The sequence below is a fragment of the Aotus nancymaae genome, unplaced genomic scaffold (genome assembly GCF_030222135.1).
Source record: "Aotus nancymaae isolate 86718 unplaced genomic scaffold, 86718_ANA_hifiasm-v0.15.2.pri h1tg000065l, whole genome shotgun sequence".
Taxonomy (NCBI): Eukaryota; Metazoa; Chordata; class Mammalia; order Primates; family Aotidae; genus Aotus; species Aotus nancymaae.
In genome coordinates this window covers 10,948,041-10,973,452 of record NW_026988480.1, presented here as the reverse complement: position 1 = coordinate 10,973,452, position 25,412 = coordinate 10,948,041, and the positions used below count along the sequence as shown (strand labels likewise).

Here is a 25,412-nt window from a genome sequence, read left to right as displayed (position 1 = left end):
GGCAGGGTGCTGGGAAGTTCTTGCCCTTAAAACTACTCCCCCTTGTGGATGCAGAAAGAGAACACATTCCCTCATCACGGTGTTGGCCAGGCTGGTCTCGAACTCCTGAACTCACATGATCTGCACCTCGGACTCCCAAAGTTTTGGGATTACAGGTGTGAGCCACCATGCCTGGCCTCCTTTCCATCTCTTATCACAAGTTATGATCAAATAGTTATTTCTTTGCTTCATGTTTGCAGTCTGTCTTCTCAATTGTTTGTAAGCTTTGGTTCAGAAGAGATCATACTGGTTTGCCCAACACCATGGCACCTGCACCTTCCCCAGCATCTGGCAGATGGTTGGATTTCAGCTGTTGAATGAACAATGAATGCATGAGTGCATGATGGATGGATGGATAAGTTCAGGGGTGCAACTATGTGTAGGATGGTGGTGATGCCCAGGTGGGAGAAGAGATGATACGAGGTGGAGTCTGTGAGAACTACTCCCCAAATGGAGACTCTTTCTTTATGTCTTGACCTCAGTCTTAAATAGGGATCAGTTCATAGAAGCTTTAGGAGGAAGATTTTCACACTGAGCTGTCACACATGGAAGAGCCATTTAAAAGTGAAGTGAAATGCAATAGCAGTAATTATTGCTCTGTTTCTGGAGGTATTCCAGAACCAGCTAGATGATCTCCTGCCAGGAGTGCTGTGGGGTGGGGAGGAGATTCCTGCATAAGAAGTGTTTGGTCCCATGGCGTCTTTGGGAGGCTTTCTGCTATCTGATGCTCTGATTCCAGGTGCTTTTTCTTCTGTTGAGATGGAAGCAGCATTTGTATCATTTGCTCACTTTCTTTTATTCCCCTAAATATGCTGTTGACTGATAGGTTTCTTTACTCTCTTTTCTTCCATTGGGAATATAGATGAGGTCTTGTCTGAAAACTTTCTGGATTACAAGAACCGTGGAGTCAATGGTTCTCATCGGGGCCAGATCATCTGGAAGATCGACGCCAGCTCGTACTTTGTGGAACGTGAGTACTTTGACCATTCTTATGCCTTGGCAGACATGGATGAGGCAGAATTCAGTTGTTTCATTATTTGTTCTGCTGCACTGCCTCCATTAGGAAATGGGCCCTCTAAAAGAGAAGTGCAGATTTAAAGAGATCCTTAAAAATATGGTCAGTAGAAAGTGGTGAGGTCTAGGGCAGTTGGATAAAAGCCACCCAACCAGCCCAGAGGGCTGCCCCTTTAATACCAAGGAAGAGTTGGTTCCTATTCATAAGCCCCTTTGGCTCAGGTCCCTTAACTTTCACTCCATGGCTCCTGCAGGGTCGTCTCCAACATGGCTATAGTTAGATCAGGTGTTCTCAACAGGCATCCTGCCTTCCAGCTTTGCCTTTGCTTGCCTCAGTCTTTCAAGGCTTCCTGCCCATGGTCCCGGTCTTTCCATGATTTTTCACATTTTGCTCTGACCTTTGGCTCTGGCCACAACTCCACTGGAGGGCTGTGAGACATTGGCGCTGCCAGCCTGTGTCTTTGATTTTTAATCTACTGACGTTTCTGGATGATTAAACTTGCTATCACGTATCTTATTTATATATTTTCTAAAATTTTCTTCTGCCCTTGAAAATAAATCATTTTCAGAGTTATGGCAGGCTTTTTTCATGGGTCTCCATACTGGTGTATTTCTCATTGCATGAGGAAATACCTAGATGGGCTTCACATTTGCCAGCTGAAGGAATGCACAGTTTACCTTCAGTCCACAGCTCCTTCTCCTCCACTTGGGTACGGAGTGATCTCATGGACAAACTTCTTCATGCACTTTATGGTTCTCAGCAGATGTTCATTCAGTGTGGCCTGTTGGAAAGGAAATGGAATGGTCTGTTATTCCAGCTATCCAGTTCTCAGAGGAAAAGATGCACAGCTAGGAATCTGAAGTTATCCATTGTCATTTGACTTGTGGTCCAAGAAAGACTATATCCTCAAACATATTGTGCTTCCATTTTCATTTGCTCTTATTTTCATTCATTCACTTGACAAACGTTTTTGTAAGACCTACTATTTTCCAAGGACTACAGATGTGAAGATGAAAGTCCTGGTGTCTGTCTTTGAAGAAGCTTATGGTATCTCTGCTCCCAGCAATGACCCAATATCACTTTTTTGTGTTGGCTAATGCAGGATGAATAGGCAAGGAGGAAATTTTTATGCTATCAGGGTGTAAAGGGAACATGATTTTATAAGACATGGTTTCTGGCCCTTGTCTTTGAGATAGGCATAATAAAACTCGCAGCAAGAGAATTTCTTTTCTTTAATACTTATCTCCCTGGCTCTGGCTTTTCTCCTCTTTAATCCATACCAGGCAAAATCCCTTAAGCCCAATTCTGCTACCATCTGCCCCAAAGCCCTATGGTTCCTCTGTCCTACTGCATCAGCTGCAGTCTCTCTGCTTAGCTGCCAAGCCCCAGCATAAACTCACCGTCAGCCCACAGCCCTACTTCTCCATCCTCCCCAGCAGACAGCCTTCACCCTAGTCATGCTGACCTCTCTCATTACCCGACAAACAGCATCATTCAGCCTAGGAAATGTGGGTTTGTTTGGGGTGTAAAGATGGCTCCAGCAAGTGGTACCTGACACCTCCTAAATTTCAATAAGAACAGAAAGGTTAAAAACTTGCCTGAGTAATGATTATTAGACTTAGTATGTGTGCACAAACCTTCAATGGAAGTTAGGTAAGAGAGGTTTTTCTTTCTTATGGTACACCCATTTTTTCCCTTTGTGCTCTAATTAATTGAGAAATAGACATAAGAACCCATTTTTAGGGTCAAAGTGAAGTAGCAGTCCTCAATGGTGCTAGCACAAACACAACTTGCAAGTTTTTATCTTTTTAAAGTCAGGGAGATAAATATTAAGGAGGAGGAAATCTCTGGGTGGGAATTTCAATATACCCGGCTCAGACTCACGAGGCAATGACCACATCCCATACAGACACATCCCTTCTACACTTTGATGCTATATGATCTCCTGACTGTCTCCTCGTTTGCCTGGACCAACACACCAAAAAAGGGGGAATTTGTGTTGTAAATTAATCCAGCCCTAGTGCCATTCCCTTCAAGGCAGTTTGATTTCTGTAACATATATAGAACATTTATTGTATATTTATCCCACATAACCATTTCATATAATTGTCTTCATGGGCAGTATGAAAACACACTTTAAATATTATTAGAAAGACATTATAGGCCAGGCATGGTAGTTCACACCTGTAATCCCAGCTTTGGGAGGCCAGGGCAGGCAGATTGCTTGAGTCCAGGAGTTCTACACCAGCCCTGGCAACATGGCAAAACCCCATCTCTACAAAAAAATTAGCCATGTATGATGATATGTGCCTGTAGTCCCAGCTACTTGGGAGGCTGAGGTGGGAGCGTCACCTGTACCCGGGAAGTTGAGGCTGCAGTGAGCCATGATAGCACCACTGAACTCCAGCCTGGGCAACAGAGTGAGACCCTTTCTCAAAAAACAAAAACAAAAAGACATTATAATATAAAATCAGCTCTTTATAATACATAAAGATCATCATAATTGAATGAAAGCGTATTCAAACTTGGTCAAGCAGCAGCATCCTATAGAAAACAATGGCTTGATCGTCCATGGTGGCTCACACCTGTAATCCCAGGACTTTGGGAAGCCAAGGCAGGAGGATCACCCAAGGTTAGGAGTTCAAGACCACCCTGGCCAACATGGTGAAACCCTGTCTATATTAAAAATACAAAAATTAGCCGGGCGTGATGGCCTGTGCCTGTAGTTCCAGCTACTTGGGAGGTTGAGGCAGGAGAATTGCTTGAACTCAGGAGGCGGAGGTTGCAGTGAGCCAAGATTGTGCCATTGCACTCCAGCCTGGGCAACAAAAGCGAAACTCTATCTCAAAAAAAAAAAAAAAAAAGTGGCTTGCAATAAGCATATTTCAAATAACTGAAAGTTGAACACTTTAGATAATGACATTGTAGAAATGTTTTTGTGCAGGCTTAGGAAGGTGCTGCTCCTCAACCTACCTGTTTGACTAGCAATGTCCCAGTGTTTGGGGAATATCAATTAAAGTGAAATGGGAAAGGCAGGTATTTACATTTTGCAAATCTATCAAATGAGTGATCAATATATTAAGAATACCAGGAGGCTGAGGCAGGAGAATTGCCTGAACCCAGGAGGCGGAGGTTGCGGTGAGCCGAGATCGCGCCATTGCACTCCAGCCTGGGTAACAAGAGCAAAACTCCGTCTCAAAAAAAAAAAAAAAGAATACATTATTCTATACTAATGTAATATAATTTGTCAAAAAGTAAAAATTTACCAAGACAAAGCTTGAATTTGCAGATGATTAGAGTATTAATTCAGGGCACATATATTAATATAGATCTAGTAAATTAAAATGCTATAATGAATTATAGCTTTAGGGATCTGAATGCATTAAATTTGTATATAAGATGCTACATAAATTTATGTTATGTGAAATAATTAGCATTTTCAAAAAGGTATGACTGAAAAGGGTCAAATTAACAAGTAGGGAGAGATTGGCTGTGCGAAACGTTCTGTCCTTCCTAACATATCCAAGCATCAGAGCTCCTCTTGCTATAATAAAAACGCAGAATCCCAGCCGTGATCCAAAGGGCTACAGAAGCTGCTGTTATGAACTAAAAATAAGAGTCTTTGTAGTCTCCTAGCAGGAATAAACACAATTAATCTAACTGGTAAATTATACTCTCTTAAAATTAAAAATAATTTTGAAAACATGAAACATTGGCCAGATTTTAAACACTGAAGTACAAGAGAAGGTCATTCTTCCTACATGGGGATTAAATTAAATTAACATAATAAAATAAAACAAGGTGTTCCTTTTATTTTTATTTTGATTTTTCTCTTTTTTTTCCTTTTGTTATTTATTTTTATGAGAGTGGAGGTATATTGCAGATGACTTGGCATCTACCGTGTTCTAATAGCACTTTTCTTTGGGGATAATGATTCAATTTAGAAGTAGGTAATTGCTATTGATTTATACAACTTTTAATGGTCTGACTAAATCAGACTTTGGAAGTACCATCAAATTAGGAATATTTTAAACAAATATTTTCTACACTCTCCAAAGGGTAACATACTTGATAAAAATACTAAAGAAAATAAAGCCCAAATCATTTCCTGTTCTCTGGCATAATTTTTCTCTAGTGGGCACCTGGCTATTTGATCATAGTATCAATGGCTATAATATATGAACTGTAAAGATACAAACTTTAACACTGACAGAAGACAGACTGGCGAAATTTTAAGTTGACCCATCCTATAAAATTATACAATCCTGTATAGCTGTAGTAACTCAATTATCATTTTTTAATACATGCAGTTGGGCATTGCTGGCCCATCTCAACCCTTCAGAGGGAGCTAGCACAGCCCATGTTCACTGTGTACTTTGTCAGAGTCCTTCCAAAGCAAGGCTTGGATTGCCCAGAACACTGAGAAGATGAGGTGGTTCTGAAAAGAGGGTATCCTTGTCTTGATCTCTGGCCCAGATCTGCTTTGTGTACCTCCCTGTCCATCCAATTTTAGAAGGAAGAACTGGGCAGTTTGTCTGGAGTGACCTCTGATTACAGCAAAAAGAGCCCACTGCCAAAGGGGCTGCCCTTCTTCCCAACCCTTGTTTTCTAATCACTTTCGTGGGCACCGTCTCCTCACAGCTGTCCAGGCATAAACAGGAAATCTGGAGTCATTTTCAACCTCTTTGCCTTGCCTTAGTGTCCTGCCCCCACCAGTCAGCACCACCCATCCCGGATCCTATCTCACCTCCCCGGTCAGTCTCAGGCTCAGCCCATCTCTCCCCTCGCTTCCTCGTGTGGACACCCGGCTGGATGCACCCCCAGACTGCTGCCTGCCCTGGTCTCATCGTTCCCTGCATCCGTCGGAAGAACACCCCTCAACCTTTTTAGCACACCATTTTTAATCCTTTCCCATCATGCTGTCTGTCTCAGTCCATTCAGTCCGCTATAACAAAATACCTTACACTGGGTAATTCATATAGAAATTTATTTCTCACAGTTCTAGAGACTGGGAAGTCCTTAATCATGGTGCCAACAGATCCGCTTCTGGTGAGGGCCCTCTCAGCTTCAAAGACGGTGCCCTCTGGCTGTGTCCGCATAGGGCCAAAGGGGCCTAAGGGGCTGGGACGCCACTTCAACCTGTCTTACAAGGACATTAATCCCATTTCAATCATCATCTCATATTTTAAAAACACACAGATGCTCCTGATTATACATAACAGAAAATCTAAGCAAACCCTACTGTCAGTTTGTATTGACTCCCGCTTGACCATGGCAAGGTGAGCCTCACACAGGTGGAGGCTGTCGGGATCCACCTGCTCACTCTGGGCTTCAGGCAGTGGCTTCCAAGCCAGAGGCAGCTTGATGGCCACGGCAACTTGGGGCTCAACCCCACGCCCAGGGAGCCCCTCTGGACTCTGAGATTCTGTTTCTTCACCTATAAAATGAAAGTGATGTACATCCCCTACAAGGTGGCCCCATGAAGATGACCTGAAAAAGCCCAGGAGAAGTGGCCAGCCATGTGTCTGGGATAGCAAGAGCTCAGTTAGCACCAGACCCTCTGCCATAATTAGAGACCTGTGAATTAGGGATTATGGGTTTCCTCTGAGAGGAGTCAGGGTGGGAATGTGCATCTGGCTTTTATTTCTGCTCTGGGAACAGACATATTGGTGCCTTGGTGACAGTTGTGACATGAACAGCTTTATGCTGAGTTTTCTGTGGGGCAATCCTTTGCAGCCAAAGCTGGAGAGTGAAGGGTGCTGGTGGAAAAGCAGGGCTACAGGGGATCCAGCTGCCTTCTCTTCTTTGGCATTCTGGAGCAATGTTTCCCAGGACAAGCACACTGGGGCCAGAGGCACCAGCACCGAGATTAGGCACAGGGGCTTCATCGGGCCACAGTCCAGATGGTCAAGGTGACACGTTGTTAGAGCCTTTTATTTGAACTTGGGCATGTTTTCACCAGGACTGCTCTGCCCTTAGAGCCAGCGTGGCTAAGGACTGTACCACGGGCTGCCATCTTCAATCACTGTTGTGTTATTTCCAAGGAGATGTCTCAATTTACTCTACAATAAATATTTGGGCTGTAGGCGCTAAGCCCTTAAGAAAGTTAAGTCTGCGTGGGGAGACTGAACCCAGCCTGTGCAATGTAAAGGTGTGATCACTGCACTGCTTCACAGGTTTTCTATTAGGGAGAAGTATGGCTCCATATATGTATCTACATAATAATAGGCATATTTATATTATTGTGCCATCTGATTTTTTTATAGAACTCCCTGGAAACCAAGACTCCCCCTGTCACTGCCCACCCACTTTAGGACTACGCTAAAGTGAAATCATGGTTAAAATTGCACTGGGTAACAGTCATAATTTGAGTTGCTCATATTCTTACTTGTGTTTCTTAAATTTTAGGGAAAGAATATACAGTTCACAGTGATACTCCTGAGATTCTTTTTCTTCTTTCGTCTGTGTCCCTTCAATGCACAATTAATTCCCCTCCCTGGTGTCCCTGCCACCTAAACTTCTCCATAAACCTACCTTGGGTTACAGCTCATACTCATGTTGGTCTTCCCTTCCTTCTTTTCTTCCAGTTTTGCTTTAAAAGCCCAAAAGCATTAATCTTGCTAGAGAGGCATCCATTGGGCTGGTAGAGGAAGGAGCCCAAGCTGTCAAATCCATAAGCAGGCTCTCTAGCAGCCCAGAGTGAACGTGTTGGAAATACTCATATAGTGATAATTTTGTCCCTTTGAGGTTATCATGCAGCATGTGATATCATATATTAGATATTATACATCCTGCATGCTAATGAGATGTAGAAAGAACATAACAGTGATCGAAGAGCGAGATTGAAGGCACAGCAGGGTGGGCATTGCGGCACCATCAGAGCCGCGTGCAGGTAGGGTGCCTCACAGCTGTGTGGAAGGAAACAGAGCTGTGGCTGGAATTCAAGACCAGCTGAGAAGTACAGGAAAGATCAAAGTGCTTAGACTTTATGTAGTCTACGAACTATTAGTATTACTTTAGTTTTAGGATGACATGATAAAACGGATTTGGGGCCAGGCATAGTGGCTCACACCTATAATCCCAGTGTTTTGGGAGGAAGAGGCGGGAGGATCACTTGAGCTCAGGAGCTCAAGTCCAGTCTAGGCAACAAAGTGAGACCCCATCTCTACAAAAAATAAGTTTTTTAAAATATTAGCTCTGTTTGACGGTACACACCAGTAGACCCAGCTACTTGGGAAGCTGAGGTGGGAGAATTGCTTGAGCTGGGGAGGTCTGCAGTCTAGCTGGAGCAATTGAGCAAGACCTTATCTCAAATTAAAAAAACAAAAAGAGTTTGTGACTATTCATGCAAGGCGACTTCAGGGAAACATCCACCTTCAGCAATCCCAGCCAAGGCCTGCAACATGGGACACAGAAGAAGCAGAGAACTAGAGGGGCTACAGTTGCTGCTGGTCCCTGTCTGAACTGCATGGGGCTGCCAGAGGCCAGTCTGACAGAACACAGTCAATGAGACAACGGGTTGTGGCAGTGGACGGCCTGGCCCATGTGGGAAGACAAGATGCAGCTGTCCAGTCATTTCTCAGCACATCAAGGATTCCATTGCATCTGGGGGACATCAAAATTGACCTGCAGTCCATGGAGGTCTCAGTCCCTCAGATTAAATAACAAAGGATGACTGAGCATTATTACAGAAAGATTATTACAGCCAGAAAGATAGAACCAGAACATTCAGTTCAGAATCACAGCAATACAAAACGATGGGGCAGGCTTCCAGACAGGTACATGTCAGATCTTCCCAATGAGAAGAAAACCCTCAGTCAACATAAATAAAGGGTCAAGGCCCTATTAACCCAAAGCCAGACTTTCTGGATTAACCTTGAGTTGTCAAGTCAGTATGAGAACATAATAGATACAGCTGCCTCTCTTAGCCCTACTGTGCTGGAGGCCTGCTAGGGACCATGCTGGTCTCCAGGGACTCAAATCTAGACATGCAGGCTCCATCCCTGCATGTTGAGGCTCTGGCATTACACTGGGGAGACAACCATGTATTTCTTTTTCTGCCTTGTGTGAAGTAGGATGAATAGGAGCCCTAGCCTGACCTTGGGACAAGGACCTAATCACCTCCAAGTTACAAGGAAGATCTGGACTCAGGGCAGGTGGCACACAGAGGTGGGAAGGGGTGAGGCTGGGCTGGGCGAGACAGAATTGAAAAACATTCTAGGGAAGGAGCCCAGGGTCAGAGGTTATAGGCAGATTAGACATAGGTCTGCAGAGCACACGGAGCTATGCAAATGCTTTAAGTAGAAAAAGCATTCCAATTAGACTTGCATTCTAGAAATTGGATTCTGGCAGAAGTGTGGAGAGAAGGCTGTAAGGTGCTAATGCTGAAGGACTGAGACCACCAAGAAGCTATTGCATAAAAACAGGTGAGAAACAAAGAACTCCTGGAATGAGAAAAATGGAAGAGGCTGATTTAGAAAGAGGCTTAGGAGGCAAGATCGACATGGTTTGGTGAGGAACTGGATGTGTGCCTGGATGTGAAGATAATTGATACAGACTGTGAGAAGAGGAGGGTTGAGGATCAAATTCCATGGAGGAGGAAGAGCAGGAAGAACAGAGAGATCCTCAAGTACAGCAAGTTAATAGTGACCATAAATTCCTTGATGCTTCTCCCACTGAGAGACAGGGTTCATGTCGCCTCCTCTGGGTGGGTGCTGTGACTTGGGCGGGTTTCCAAACTAAAGTGCCAACTTCCAGCCTAGGCCTCAAGATGCTGAAAGTTTCCCCTTCTTCCCTCTTGGGACACTAACTCTTAAAGCCCTGAGACAGCTGGGCTGGAAGAAGCCCTTGCTAGCTGTGTTTGGGGATGCATGACAAGAGCATGCTGGCAGGCCCAGCACTTCCAGCCATCCCTAGCCAGGCAAGAGGCCATATCAGACGTCTAGCCCCAGCTGCTGTCAATGGCAACACCATGTGAGAACTTCAGGACAGCCACTCTGCTGAGCCCACACCTCACAGAACTTTGAGAGATAATAAGAGAGTGCTGCTGAAGCTGTCATGTTTTCAGTTTGATGGTTATGCAACCATAGTAACCAGAATGCCAGGGAAACCATCAAGAGTGTCATCCAAGGCCCTGGAATTCAAGGGAGGAGAAACCATCAAAGGTGTCATCATTATGACCTGCTGAGCACCACAGAGTCACAGAAGATATGGAAGTCACTGCAGAGGGTGGCCATGTGGGGGCTGTGGGCTTTGTCTAATTAATTCAGACAGTTGGTGAGAAAGTCTGTAGGCTGAAGGGTAGAGTTCCTGGTTTGCTGGAACTCTCCTGATTTGGGCCCTGATAGTCCTGTGTCCCAGGAAACAGCTCGGGCCTGGGCATGCTGGAGTGGTTGGTGACCCTCTGGTGAATCTGCGTCTATAAAGAAGAGGCCAGGGGAATACAGCAGTCCTGTGGGATGGCTGGTAATGACAGTGGCTCTGAGAAAGTAGCCAAATAAGGAATAAAATTAAAGGGAGGTCTTTTAAAGATCAGGGGAGGCTTGTGCATGTTTATAGACTGAGTGGAATAGGCCATAAAAATAAGGACTTTTGTTAACTCAGTGCTTACAGGTATCAACGTTCTTGGCAAGAATATTATCATGAGGTGGATGCCATCACTGTTGTATCCAATGAGAAATCTTATTCTCTGAGCATCGTGGTGGTTCAGAGTGGTGGAGCTGAGATCTGAGCTCAGGATTATCTGTTGTACTTCAGCACCATGTCAGAGCCCATGGCAATGTCAGAGACATGGGACACTGAAAGGCAGTTTGATGGATTGAGGGCCGGGAGGAGTTGGAAGGCAACAGGACCCAAAGAACAGTTATGGGACAGGCCTTTCCCAGAAGCCCTTGACCGGCTAGGGGTGGGATGACCAGACATATGGGTAAGGCAGGTGGCAGGTGGCAGGTGGCAGGTGCAGGATGGGAACAAAGAGACAGGAAGAAATGTGTTTCTGCTGACCACTCTACAGTGCCCCCTTTCCTAACAAGAAGGGAATAATAAGAAGAAATTGGAAGAACTCAGGAATGATTTTCATCTACACAGATGAGGTAGAGTGAAATTGGAACTCTATGGAAAAATAAATAAATAAATAGCTTCTCCTCTTCCCCCTCAAAGCCACTCTACACACAAAATGAATCTCTTGTTTAAAATCACAGACACACAAAGCTAGAACCTCAACCGGGCTGCTGAGACCCTCTAAAGTCTTCAACAACCCAAAGAAGGGACTGTTAGCCCATTTTGATCTCCACAAGATGGGTAACGATCCCCAGGGATGCACATAGGCCACATTCCTGAAATGGGGCCTTGCTCTAAGGGCCTGTGGCAGGTGGGTGTGGCGAGATGCCAAATTTGGCAGGCAGGAATGTAGGGCAGACAAGGGACACTGACCTAACTAAGATGCTGTGTCTGAACCTGCAGCCAGGTGGGTGAGGCAGTGTCTGAAGGGCATAGCAAGCTGATTACCACGGTGTCCAATTACACAGACAGACGCAGCAGATGGGCAAAGGTGGCTGCAGTCATTTCAGGAGTGTGGCCTGTGCTCATCCTGGAGAACTGTACATGGGCTGCAAGGTCCAACCCCTGGGCTGTCGTTTGGGGTAAGGCTACTGTCCTGAGTAGAGAAATAACATTAATAATACCAGCAGCTATACTTCTCTGAGCCTCCTGATGTGCCTGGCATCATGCTGAGCTATATTGCCTCATTTAATCCTTATGGAACCCTAGATGGCAGATATTTTTATTTTCCCTTTTTGCTAATGAGGAACACGAGGCAAAGGAAGATAATGCAACCTGTCCAGTATTCACAGGTAACAAACAAGTGATAGGACTGGGATGGGAACCAAGGCAGCCTGCCTTCAGAGACTGCTCTTTAGCCACTATGATGTCCTGATAAGACCAAAGTAGGCCAATAGGGGTCCCATGACTAAGGTAGAGGACTAGGGCAAAATTCTGGTCCCATGGAGGGCTACAGTACTGGCTTATCCAGTGGAGAGAAATTTGAAGTAGGAGTCATTCCTGGGGGCTTTACCTCCCTGGTATGGGCAAGGAAATGTGGGGGAGCGGGGGAAATCTGAGAACACAGACATCACTAGACGATCACACTCTACCAAAATGGAGATCTGGAAGGAAGGTCAAGGTGGTTAATATACAGCCTTCCTCATATCCAGATGATCCCAAGTGGGGAGGGAGCTCAAGTGTACGCAACATAAAAAGCTGTAGAGAAAGTCACATTAAAAGAAAAGGCTACACAGGATTTCAGTCACTTGCTCACATACAAATCCAGAATCACCCCCATTTTGGTGCATTTTTTTATGTATGGATGGATTCCATTCGTATATGCATTTATAAAAGTATTACTTAATCCCACAGAAAATTTGAGGAAAAGATCAAGGCAAAATTCATCTATAATTTCAACACCTAGATAACATTTTAAAAGAGTGTTTTATTGCTAGTACCATCTCCCCTTAGAGGGCTTAATAAGTTATGTATTCAATTATTTAATGAATGAATTAAGCTAGTGCTCAGTATTCCAGTGCAGGAAGCATGAGACTTATGCTCAAGGACAGCAGCAGTTACATCTTATCTTTCCCATAGATTTTTCTGAGCCTAAAAAAGTTGAGTTTCCCTGCTAGAGGAAGAGGCAGGGAAATATGGGCAGAGGGAGGGGGCCAGATGGTCTCTGGGTCAGCCACAGGGAAAGAACAGAGTCAACTGACCTATCTACCTTCCCCTTGTAATCAGGAGGTGGCAGTTTGAAAACAGAGGACTGCGCTCTGTCAAACATGGCCCAATCCACACTCAGCATCTGACCACCCAGTTCAGTGACTCCTCCTCTCTCCATTGGGGCCAGGAAACGAATGTTAGAAATGCAGTGGAAAGGGAGAGTTTTCCCTTTTTTCACTTCATTCACACCTCTTCTGACCTGTTGAGTATTTCAGCCAAGTCAATGGTTGTACATAGCCACAGCTAGTTTTGGTGAGGATAGAGATCTGTGGAGCTTCAGAAAGTCCTGTCTGAACATTTTGTATGCCTTCCCGCGTACTTTTTTTTTTTTTTTTTTTTTTTTTTGAGATGGAGTCTCACTCTGTCGCCCAGGCTAGAGTGCAATGATGTGATCTCCATTCACTGCAACCTCCGCCTCCTGGGTTCAGGTGATTCTCCTGCCTCAGCCTCCCGAGTAGCTGGGATTACAGGTGCGAACCAGCACACCTGGCTAACTTTTTTTGTAGTTTTAGTAGAGATGGGGTTTCATCATGCTGGTCTTGAACTCCTGACCTTGTGATCCACCCACCTTGGCCTCCCAGAGTGCTGGGATTACAGGCGTGAGCCACTGCGCCCAGCCGTTCATGCGTACTTTCATAGCTTCTGTGCACCTTATCTACCTAGGACCAATTCAGAGGTCACTCCTGGGACTTTTTGACGTCAGCCAAGATAGTTCTCTAGCCAACTGGAAGGCCATGGTCAAATGATACTAGCTACATTGTCCGCACCAGCTTTGAACAACCAGGAAAGAGTTCAGAGTCCAAGTAATACAAAAATGTACAAAACCTCTTCCAAGCTGTTGTTAATGCAGCCTTCTCTGTCTCATGTATCACACTTTCCCAAAATTCTAAAGTCAATATGGTACCCAAGAATATTGAAAAACCTACCAACACCCACAAAATTTAGACACAAACAACCTTTATCTATTACAGCAGCTGGTAATCTAAGCCCTGTTCCTTCTCTCTAAGCAAAACCAGAGTTACAGAACCTGGTCCATATTTAGACCTACATTGTTGGTGCCAGCTGTGTTAGCCGAGGAAAGAGGGCAGACAAAAAGCAGAAAAGAAAAAGGAGGAAATCATCCTTGTTTATTGTCAGCACCAGTCTCTTTCAGGTTTTTCAAAGTCTATGAATTTAAATCCCAAATCAGAGAACCCACCTTATAAGGGAGAAATTGAGTCATTATGCTTCTCATATCCTTTGGGGAAAATATAGTTACAAATAATCCACCCTCTACCAGAGAATGGCATAGGAAATACTCTATCTTTATACAAAGTCTAGAAATTTGGACCTATAGGCACAGCCTTTTCTTGGGACGTCTGTTCCTCTCTCTCTCTCAGTATTTACCCCTAAAAAAGAAGAGGCTTATTTTACAATATGAATTTTCTATGACACAGAACATAAATTTCTAGTGAAAATTAAACCCTTAAAACCTGCCTAACCCTTCAACAATGAAAAGGATAAGTATTAAAAGAATATGATGAAATATTTTTCAGAAGAGGAAGAGTAAGTTATGTAAGTTCTTTTTAAACAGTCAATAATAGAAGGGACAAAGCAGAAAGAGTGTGGGAACATGTGGAAAAAAGTAGTCAAAATACTCTACAGTTAGGCCTTACCCTTCTAGCCTAATCACCAGCAGTTCCCAAATTAGAGAAAAATTCATTTCAGGCAAACTCAATGTAAGAAATGCATATTAAAGCATCAGAACCAGTTAAATGGAAGTCTAGCTGCTTGACACATAGGAAGTGATTATGGTGATCTTGGAACCTCACTGCTATAGACTAATGTTTGTGAGTAGGCCCTCATAATGGAATTAATGGCTTTATAAAAGGAGGAAGATGTGCGACCCCGGTTGTGGGACCCCGACCCACGGAGGCAGGCAGGCGCTCGACCAACACGAGGCAGGAAGCGTGGTGACCAGTACCGACTTTATTGGGATCTCCGGGCGACTCCGGCGGGCAGGGAGGAATCGCGCGCGCTTGCTATGTTCGGTCGGTTTTATAGGGACTGAGGGCCTGGGGCGGTAGGAAGGCTGATCTGGCAGGTAGCGATTGGCCAGGTTGGTTGCTGGGCAGAAAAGCGGTAGGAGAGCTGATCTAGCGATTGGCTGGGTTGGTTGCTGGGCAGAAAACCTGCCGGGCGGGAGCTTGTGGGACGGGAGGCTACGGGGGCGGATGGTGATTGGCTCGGGGGGTTGCTGGGCGGAAAGGTTGCTGGCCTCGGGGCCGGGCCAGGATAGAGTGAGATAAGGGACCCTCCCTGTGGGGGAGGAAGGGCCTCCTTTATTGGGAATTAGGCCTTTTCCGCATGACTGGGGAAGGAGGCCAAAAGTTCTCTACCAGGCAGAAGAGACATGATTTCTCTCTCTCTGCCGTGTGAGAACACAGCAAGAAGGCAGTCATCTGCAAACCAGGAAGAGAGCCCTCAGCAGAAACCTAATCCACCAACACCTTGATCTTGAACTTTCCAGCCTTCAGAACTGTAAGAAAGAAATGTGTGTAGTTTAAGCAACTCAGTCTATGGTATTTTTTTATAGCAGTCCAAAATGACTTAGGTACCCACAAAACAAATTCTTGCAAGATTTGGACTCTTTCTTTTCTTTCTTTCTTTTTCCCCTCCTTCCTTCTTTTCTTCCTTCCTTTTTTCCTTTCTTTCCTCTCTTTTCCTTTCTTTTTTCTCTTTCTCTTTCTTCCCTTCCTCCTTTCCTTCCTTTCTTCTTTCCTTCCTCCTCCCTTCCTTTTCTTTCTTTTTTCCTTTCTCCCTTTCATCCCTTTCTTCCTTCATCTCTCCCTCCCTTCCTGCTTTTCTCTTTCTTTCTCTCTCCTTCCTTCCTTCCTTCCTTTTCTCTTTCTCTCACTCTGTTGTGTGAGAGAGTGGCTGGAGTACAGTGGTATGATCATAGCTTACTGAAGCCTCAAGGACTCAAGTGATTCTCCCGCCTCAGCCTCCCGAGTAGCTAGGACCACAGGCACACAACACCACGCTCAGCTACTTTTAAAAAGTTTTGTAGAGATGGGGTCTCACTGTGTTATCCAGATTGTTCTCCAGCTCCTGGCCTCTAGTAGTCCTCCCACCTCAGCCTCTTAAAGTGCTAGGATTACAGGTGTGAGCCACCACTCCCAGCCAAGATTTGGACTCTTGAAAGAAAATCCAGCCTCCTTCCCAGGGCTCTATGCAGACCATGACTTTTTCTTTTCTTGTTTATCTTATTTCATTTTAAATTTGTGAGTACATGGTTTGTTTGTTACAAGGATATTACATGCATAATAATGAGGATTTGCCTTCTAATCTACCCATCACCCAAATATTGAACATTGAACTCGATAAGTAATTTTTCAGCCTTTATCCCTCTCCTAAACTCCCCACTTTTGAAGTCCCCAGGGTCTATTATCTCCATCTTTATGTTCATGTGTACCCACTGTTTAGCTCCCACTTTTAAGTGAAAACATGTGATGCTTGATTTTTTTTGTTTCTGAGTTAGTTCACTTAAGATAATGGCCTCCAGCTCCATCCATGTTGCTGCAAAAGACATAAATTTATGTTTTAGGGCTGTGTAGTATTCCATGGTGTATATGTACCACATTTTCTTTATTCAGTCAACTATTGGTGACACTTAGGTTGGTTCCATGACTTTGCTATTGTGAATAGTGCTGCAATAAACGTAAGAGTGCAAATGTCTTTTTAATTAATGATTTCTTTTCCTTTAGGTAAGTACCTAGCAGTGAGTTTGCTGGATCTAATGGTAGTTGTATTTTTAGTTATTTGGAATATCTCCATACTGTTTTCCATAGAGGTTGAACTAATTTACACTTTCACCAAAGTATATGAGTGTTCCCCTTTCTCTGCAACCATGCCAACATCTGTTGTTTTTTAACTTTTTAAGTAATAGCCATTCTGACTAGTATAAGATATCTCACTGTGATTTTAATTGGCATTTCTCTGATGATTAGTGATGTTGAGCGTGTGTTTGTTTGACCCCTTGTATTTCTTCTTTTGCAAAATGTCTGTTATACCCTTTACCCAGTTTGTAATGGGGTTGTTTTTTTCCCGTTGAGTTGTTTGAGCCATCTGATATAGACTGATGTCTGAGCCTAGCCAACAAAGATGTATTTGAGAGCCCCAAGGTGACATCTCTAGGTCAGCCAAGTGGCCAGTGCATGCTGGACAGCATGCTGTGGAAAGGCACACACCATTTCCTAGGTGTTACAGGATGGTATGTGCATGTAACTTCATTTCTCACCTTTTCTTCTAACAGTCGGACACTAACCTGCTTCATCACAGCATCTCAGTGTCCACAGATGCCCTTCCTATATGGCCTCTCTAACTCAGCCAAATAGCCAAGATCAATGTCTCCCAAGAGGCAACAATTCCAGCAAATTCTAAACCTACACACATTATCTTTTTGTGAAATTTTACCCCAATGGAGTACAACGTCCCTTTTTTATAAAAGAAACGCTTGCTGTGAAGGCTGCATTTTCAGTGTCAGGGGCTCCTTAGAAGGACCCAACACGCAGTTCCTGCACCCTGAATCTGAATCAACCGCAACAGGGAAAAGCAACTACCAACTGAATATGCACCATGCCAGATGGCCTGGCATATGTATGTGCTTTGACTTGCCATGTCCTATGTGTCAGAGAGCCAAAACTAGTTTCAGGCAACTCAGTCCTCCACCATCTGACCAGCCAAGATTATTCTCTCCACTTGGATTGAAATACAGAGACCTACTCCAGTGATCCAGGATTAGGGACTTTTGTGGTACAGAAGGTGCTAGACTCAGTGATGATATTACTGCTGCTCTTGTCCTTGGCCTGGGAAACACTGCTGGGATCCCCTGCCTTCACCCTGGATGTTTGGGGTAGGCTTAGAAAGTACGCCACTGGTTCCATCCAGCACAGGGTACTGCAGCATCAGTGCTGTGTGATGCTGTTTTCAATCCTCACATTCTTGGCTTTTGCTTTCTATATCCCTCACCAGGGGTTTTTTATTAGCCTTTCAAAGACCCAACTTTTTGTTTTCTTGATCCTCTATATATGTTTGTTTTCTGTTTAATTACTTTCTGCTCCTTATTCTTTATCATTTCCTTCTTTCTACTTTCCTTGGGTTTAATTTGTTTTTCTTTTGCTAATTTCATGAGATTGCTGCTTAGCTCGTTGGTTTGTAGCCATTCTTGTCTAATGTATGCAATGAGACTGTCAATTTTCCTCTAAGCAGTTTTTATTTTGCTTTATTTTGGTAAAATTCTTGCTGAAGCACAACACACACACAGAAAAGTGCACAAATTTAAGTGCAGAGCTTATGAATTTTTCAGAAAGGGAACTCACTCACGTAAACAGCACCCAAATCAAGAAGCAGAGCTTTACTCACATTTTAATCCATTCTGTTTCTCTTCGTCCTTCTCACACATCTGTGTTTCTGTCTGGAAGTCTGGGATCATTTTCCTTAAAAAAAAAAAAAAAAAAAAAAAAAAAACCTCCCTTTAGCATTTCTTTTAGTGCAAGCCCACTGGAAATAAATCATCTCAGTTTTTGTCTGAAAACATCACTATTTCACCTATACCTTTGAAGAATAATTTCATTGTATATATAGAGAGAACCCAAGGTTAGGTGTATTTTTCCTTAGCACTTAGCAATGTCATTTCTCTAGCTTCCAAACAGTCAACTATTAGTCTTTTGGTCATGCCTTTGAAGGTAACTATTTTCCTTCCTCTTATGCTTTTAAGACTTTTATCTTTGTTTTGGGATTTCATTAGTTTAATTATGATGTGCTTAGCAGAAGTTCTTATTTTTATCCTAAGGCTTATCGTGAAGCTTAATGATAAGCTATTATCTCCTTAAAAGTGCCTTTACCCCATTCTCTGTAACTCCAATTATATATAGTGGATCATTCTATTGTCCTCCTCTGTTCCTTTTTCTCTATGTACTTTCTACCCTTTTTTTCCTCTATCTTGTTTCAATTCAGATATTTTCAGTCATCCTAGCTCCCAGTTTACAAACCCTCTTTCTGTTATCCCTGATCTGCTGCTAAACACATGTATCAAGTTCTTAATTTCAGCTATTCTATTTTTCAGTAATAAAATCCTCACTTGATTCTTTTCTATTGGTTTAATTTGCTAGCAAAGCCTGTACTTACATATCTATTTTTTTTATATATAATCTGTCACCCAGGCTGGAGTGCAGTGGCACAATCTTGGCTCACTGTAACCTCCACCCCCCAATTCAAGCAATTCTCCTGCCTTAGCCTCCTGAGTAGCTGGGATTACAGGTGTGCACCACCAGGCCTGGCTAATTTTTTTTTTTTTTTTTTTTTTTTTTTTTAAGTAGAGACGGGGTTTCACCATTTGGCCAGGCTGGTCTGAAATTCCTGACCTAAGGTGACCCGCCTGCCTCAGCCTCCCAAAGTGCTGGGATTGCAGGTGTGAACTACTGTGCCCAGCTTCTAATTACCTTTTAAATCTGCAAGCAATAAACCAGAGATCAGAAACTGTCTGGGGGTGGTGACAGTAATCAGCACTGAAATGAAAATAAAATGCATTTTTCTATTGTTTTTGAGTTTAGAATTGGCCCCCGACACATGAAGTATTTTCCATAAATAAAAGTTACAGTGTTGTGCTACATATTCATTCATTTTAGTCACTTTTGCTATGGTACCATATTTAAAGACATTAACATGGGATTTATTCTTCTAAATAAGAAATTAGTCAAGTAATATACAGTTCTTCATGTAAAAAAATATATATATCAGTTATCACAATTACTTCAAAAAGAAGTTGCATTAACCATTTTTTATTCAAATAACCAGACAGCTCATAATTCAGCTATTAGAGAAGCATGACTTTATCACGTGGCAATTTATACAGTCAGGCAAATGTGAAATTCTTAAAAATACAAACATCTTCTGTTTATTAAACATTTATGACTTTTCTAGTTATTTTCAAATTAATTTAATTTAGTTTCATTTTAATTAATATAACCAGTCAGTAGTACAACATTCTAATCATGAAGACTTTGGAAGTATAAATCCAATTAAGATGAAACCTGTACCAAATTATAAAATTTTGAAAAGTCAATATGACATTCTGTAATACAAGATTTTTTCTGTTAGTGTCATATCTTTAATGATAATTTTACTACAAAAATACCGTTTGAGTAGCAAAAACATCATAACTTTCAGGGCTGTTTATAGTAGAGCAAGGGTTTGTTCATTGTTGTTTTGGTACAATTTGATATGGCTTTAAAAAGTATATCATTTTATGCCTTTGAATGAGTTCTTAGACACAAGCTGCTAAATTAAATGCAGCAGGACCAGTATGTATAAAAGATAACTCTGTTTCATTCTGGTGTTGGTTAAAAACCAGAGACCCATGCCTGAGAAGCTTCAACATTTTACCTTAAGGAAATTCAACAGGTAATATCAGTTTTTAAGTTAACATAAATTTTCTGACATTTACTATTAATACTTACACTTAAGGAGAATCATCAATGTTAGATGGCTCGTCAGCGAACATTACTTCCATTTATCCTCATTTATTTGGAAGTCCTTCACCCTTCCTTTTGTTTTGATCAAAAGTCAAAGCCTTTCTCTAAGCTGCTTATTTCTTAAAATCCATTAAATTCATAAAAAGAAATTCAAATGGATATACTGCCATGTAGGATAGGCTGGCAGGACTCAAGGTTTTATATAATTAATGTTGACCATTTCTCTAAACGTGCTGCTCTTACTATTTACTCTTGCTGAAACTAAATACTCTTCAGACTCCATTTATATCACATTATTCTACTGTTATCAATGTTTTTGAGCATTTAAAGACATTATACTTTCTATTCCTCCTTCTAGATAACTCTTGAGGCTAACTCTTTCAGAGTAATTATAGCTTTTTTGGTTAAAATTGCTTTTCTTGGGGTTTGAGGATATAGTCTCACATCTGTTTTGTAAATGACATATTAGAAGATTTAAATTCATTATTCTTAAGAATGTCTCTACATAGATAATTTGGTTATTTCTGCAAAATAAGTGCCTTCACAGTGGAAGGCTGTGCTGATCTATGTCTGTCTAATTCATCAACTCTGATTGTACCCTGGTTCATACGATTTGAGTGTTTCTGCACTTGCAGATATTTTAACACGTGGGTAGCTAAAAACTTGTCATGAAGTTCAGCTATTCATGGTGCTGGCAAACTGCAATGTCTGGGCAACAATATTCTTAAGGCATATTTTTATGTTGACAGATATCTCCTTTCAGCACTTTCAAGTTCTTATTCCTTTGTCTTCCATTGTTTCTGTTTTTGTTATGAAGTCACGTGTCAATATGATTGTTGCTCCTTTGAAGGTAAGCTAGCTTTTTTCTTCGTTGAATGATGATGTTGTATTTTTCTTTCTTTTTCTTTTTTTTTTTTACTCTGATGTCTGATTGCTTTGTTCCTTTTGAATTCATAGGGCTTTTTGAATCTATACATCGATGTCTTTCGATGTAGCACCATCATCTTTCCGCTCTCCTTTTAGATTTCAGTTACCTATATTTTAGACTACCTGTTAGTATCCTGTGTGTTTCTTACTCTCTCATCTATATTTTTCCATCCTTTTCCTCTGCATGCTTCATTCTGGATTTTTTTTCTGACCTATATTCCATTATCTCCTCTATGTTGTTTAATCTACTGTTAAACCTGTCCATTGAGTTCACTATTTCAAAATTACAGTTTCTCAAAATTTCTCACATTCAAGATTTCTGTTTGGTTCATTTTATAGACTTCATTCTTTGCTAGTAGTTTCAATCTTGTCTTCTTTTTCCTTAAGTGTTTTAAGTATATGTTCAGTGACATCTACTTGCTTTTTGTTTTTAATTTAGAAATGGGACTTTATTTTGTATAAAGTTTTATAGTCTGCAGGGTGGCAATTCCACAGGCTGAGAAGCATAGACTCCAGCCGAGACCGGAAACAGGCACTTTGAGGGAGGCGAGAGCAGAAGAGGAACTTATGTTGAACAGTTTGGCCAAGTATACATATTTAACAGGTTATAGCAGGAGCTATGAATATTCACAAAGGGGGCCCTGACACATGCGTATTGAACAAACATGTATGTAACATACAACCCAAGTTCACATTAGGGTAGAGATGTAACATTTAAATGAATTACTATTAGGCCCTATACATCAAAAGCTAGAGCAGGGACATGGAGGCATTCAGGTGTGCACCCTCTGTAAACAAGCCAGAACCAGTCAATGGTTGGTGGTCTCTTATCAGAAGTTACTGAAATCATTCTCTTTTATGGTTTTTGTTTTTGTTTTTTTATTATTTTATTTTTCCATGAGTTATTGGGGTACAAGTGATATTTGGTTACATGAGTAAGTTGTTCAGTGATGATTTGTGAGATTTTGGTGCACCCATTACCCATGTATACACTGCAGCATATTTGCAGTCCTATATTCCTTGCCTCCCTCCCACTCTTCCCCCCAAGTCCCCAAAGTCCATTGTATCATTCTTATGCCTTTGCATCCTCATAGCTCAGCTCCTACATATTGGTGAGAACAGACAATGTTTGGTTTTCCATTCCTGAGTTACATCACTTAGAATAATAGTCTCCAGTCTTATCCAGGTCACTGCAAATGTTAATTCATTCCTTTTTATGGCTACGTAGTATTCCATTTTATATATATATATATATATATATATATATATATATATATATAATCCACTTGTTGATTGATGGGTATTTGGGTTAGTTGCATGATTTTGCCATTGTGAATTTTGCTGCCATAAACATGCCTGTGCAAGTATCTTTTTTGAATAATGACTTCTTTCCCTATGGATAGAAACTCAGTAGTGGGATTGCTGGATCAAATGGTAGTTCTACTTTTAGTTCTTTAAGGAATCTCCACACTGTTTTCCATAGCTGTTGTACTAGTTTACATGCCCACCAGCAGTGTTCCCTGTTCACCACATCCACACTAACATCTACTTTTTTAATTTTTTTATTATGGCCATTCTTGCAGAAGTAAGGTGGTATTGCATTGTGGCTTTGATTTGAATTTCCCTGATCATTAGTGATGTTGAGCATTTTTTCATATGTTTGCCATTTCATATGTTGGCCATTTGTATATCTTCTTTTGAGAATTATCTATTCCTGTCCTTAGCCCACTTTTTAATGGGATTGTTTTTTTTCTTACTGATTTGTTTGAGTTCATTGCAGAGTCTGGATATTAGTCCTTTGTCAGATGTATATATTGTGATGATTTTCTCATACTCTGTGGGTTGTCTGTTTACTCTGCTGACTGTTCCTTGTGACACACAAAATCTCTTTAGTTTAATTAGGTCCCAGCTATTTATCTTTGTTTTTGTTGCATTTGCTTTTGGGTTCTTGGTCATGAAATCCTTGCCTATGCCAATGTCTAGAAGAGTTTTTCCAGTGTTATCTTCCAGAATTTTTATAGTTTCAGGTCTGAGGTTTAAGTCTTTAGTCCATCTTGAGTTGATTTTTTTGTATGAGGTGAGAGATGAGTATCTAGTTTCTTTCTCCTACATGTGACTAGCCAATTATCCCAGCACTATTTGTTGAAAAGGGTGTCCTTTCCCCACTTTATGTTTTTGTTTGCTTTGTTGAAGATCAGTTGGCTATATTTAGATTTATTTCTGGGTTCTCTATTCTGTTCCATTGGTCTATGTGATTATTTTTATACCAGTACCACACCGTTTTGGTGACTATGATCTTATAGTATAAGGTCATAGTTGAAATCAGGTAGTGTGATGTCTACAGATTTGCTCTTTTTGCTTAATCTTGCTTTTGCTATGTGGGCTCTTTTTTGGTTCCATATGGGTTTTAGAATTGTTTTTTCTAATTCTGTGAAGAATGATGGTGGTATTCTGAAGGGGATTGCATTAAATTGTAGATTGCTTTTGGCAGTATGGTCATTTTCACAATATTGATTCTACCCATCCATGAGCATGGGATGTGTTTCCATTTGTTTGTGTCATCTATGATTTCATTCAACAGTGTTTTGTAGTTTTCCTTGTAGAGATCTTTCAATTCCTTGCTTAGGTATATTCCTAAGGTTTGTTTTCTTTGTTTTCTTTTGTTTTGTTTTGTTTTGTTTTTGAGATGGAGTCTTGCTCTGTCATCCAGGCTGGAGTGCAGTGATACAATCTTGGCTCACTGCAAACTCCACCTCCCCAGTTCAAGTGATTCTCCTGCCTCAGCCTCCTGAGTAGTCCCAGCTAATTTTTTGTATTTTTAGTAGAGATAGCCAGCTAATTTTAGTAGAGACAGACCATGCCAGCTAATTTTTTGTATTTTTAGTAGAGACAGGTATTCACCATGTTAGCCAGGATGGTCTTGATCTCCTGAGCTCGTGAACCACCCGTCTTGGCCTCCCAAAGTGCTGGGATTACAGGCATGAGCCACCACGCCTGGCCTTGTTTTTTTTTTTTTTTTTTGCAGCTATTGTAAAAGGGGTTGAGTTCTTGATTTGATTCTCTGCTTAGTGACTGTTGGTGTTTAGAAGAGCTACTGATTTGTATACATTAATCTTGTATCCAGAAACTGCTGAATTCTTTTATCTGTTCTGGGAGCTTTCTGGAGGAGTCCTTAGGGTTTTCAAGGTAAACTGTCATACCATCAGCAAACAGTGACAGTTTAACTTCCTCTTTACCACTTTGGATGCCCTTTATTTCTTTCTCTTGTCTGATTGCTCTGGCTAGGACTTCCAGTACCATATTGAAGAGGAGTGGTGAGAGTGGGCATCCTTGTCTTGTTCCTGTTCTCAGAGGGAATGCTTTCAACTTTTCCCCATATAGTACTATGTGGGCTGTGGGTTTATCATAGATGACTTTTATTACATTAAGGAGTGTCCCTTGTATGCCAATTTTGCTAAGAGTTTTAATCATAAAGAGATGTTGGATTTTGTCAAATGCTTTCTCTGCACCTATTGAGATGATCGTGTGATTTTTTTATTCTGTCTATGTGGTATATCACATTTATTGACTTGCGTGTGTTAAACCGTCCCTACATCCCTCGTATAAAACCCACTTGATCATGGTGGATTATCTTTTTGATATGTTGTTGGATTCATTTAATTAGTATTTTGTTAAAGATTTTACCATCTATGTTCACCTAGGATATCTGTATGTAGTTTTCTCTTTTGGTTATGTCCTTTCCTGGTTTTGGTATTAGGGTAATGCTGGCTTCACAGAATGAATTAGGGAGGGTTCCTTCTTTCTCTATCTTGTGGAATAGTGTAAAAAGAATTGGTACCAAGTCTTCTTTGAATAGCCGGTATAATTCTGCTGTGAATTTTTCTGGTCCTGGACGTTTTTTGTTGTTGGTATATTTTAATTACCATTTCAATCTCACTGTTTGTTATTGGTCTGATCAGGGTATCTAGTTCTTCCTGACTTAAGCTGAAAGGGATGTATTTTTCCAGGAATTTATCCATTTCTTCTAGGTTTTCCAGTTTATGTGCATAAAGTTGTTTATACTAGCCTTGAATAATCTTTTGTATTTCAGTGGTGTCAGCTGTAATATCTCCTGTTTCATTTCTTAGTAAGGTTATTTTAATTTCCTCTCT

The 25,412-nt window shown here is 41.6% G+C and overlaps 1 protein-coding gene across 8 annotated transcripts in view; it reads left to right on the top strand.

The window, feature by feature from the left end:
- Positions 1 to 25,412, top strand: part of HECW1 (HECT, C2 and WW domain containing E3 ubiquitin protein ligase 1) — a 445,591-nt gene that overhangs the window by 209,574 nt on the left and 210,605 nt on the right. For all 8 annotated transcript variants that reach the window (XM_064366737.1, XM_064366740.1, XM_064366742.1 and 5 more), the window contains one exon: positions 902 to 1,009. In XM_064366737.1, the coding sequence (XP_064222807.1) occupies positions 902 to 1,009 (108 nt within the window). The remainder of the gene's footprint in view (positions 1 to 901; positions 1,010 to 25,412) is intronic.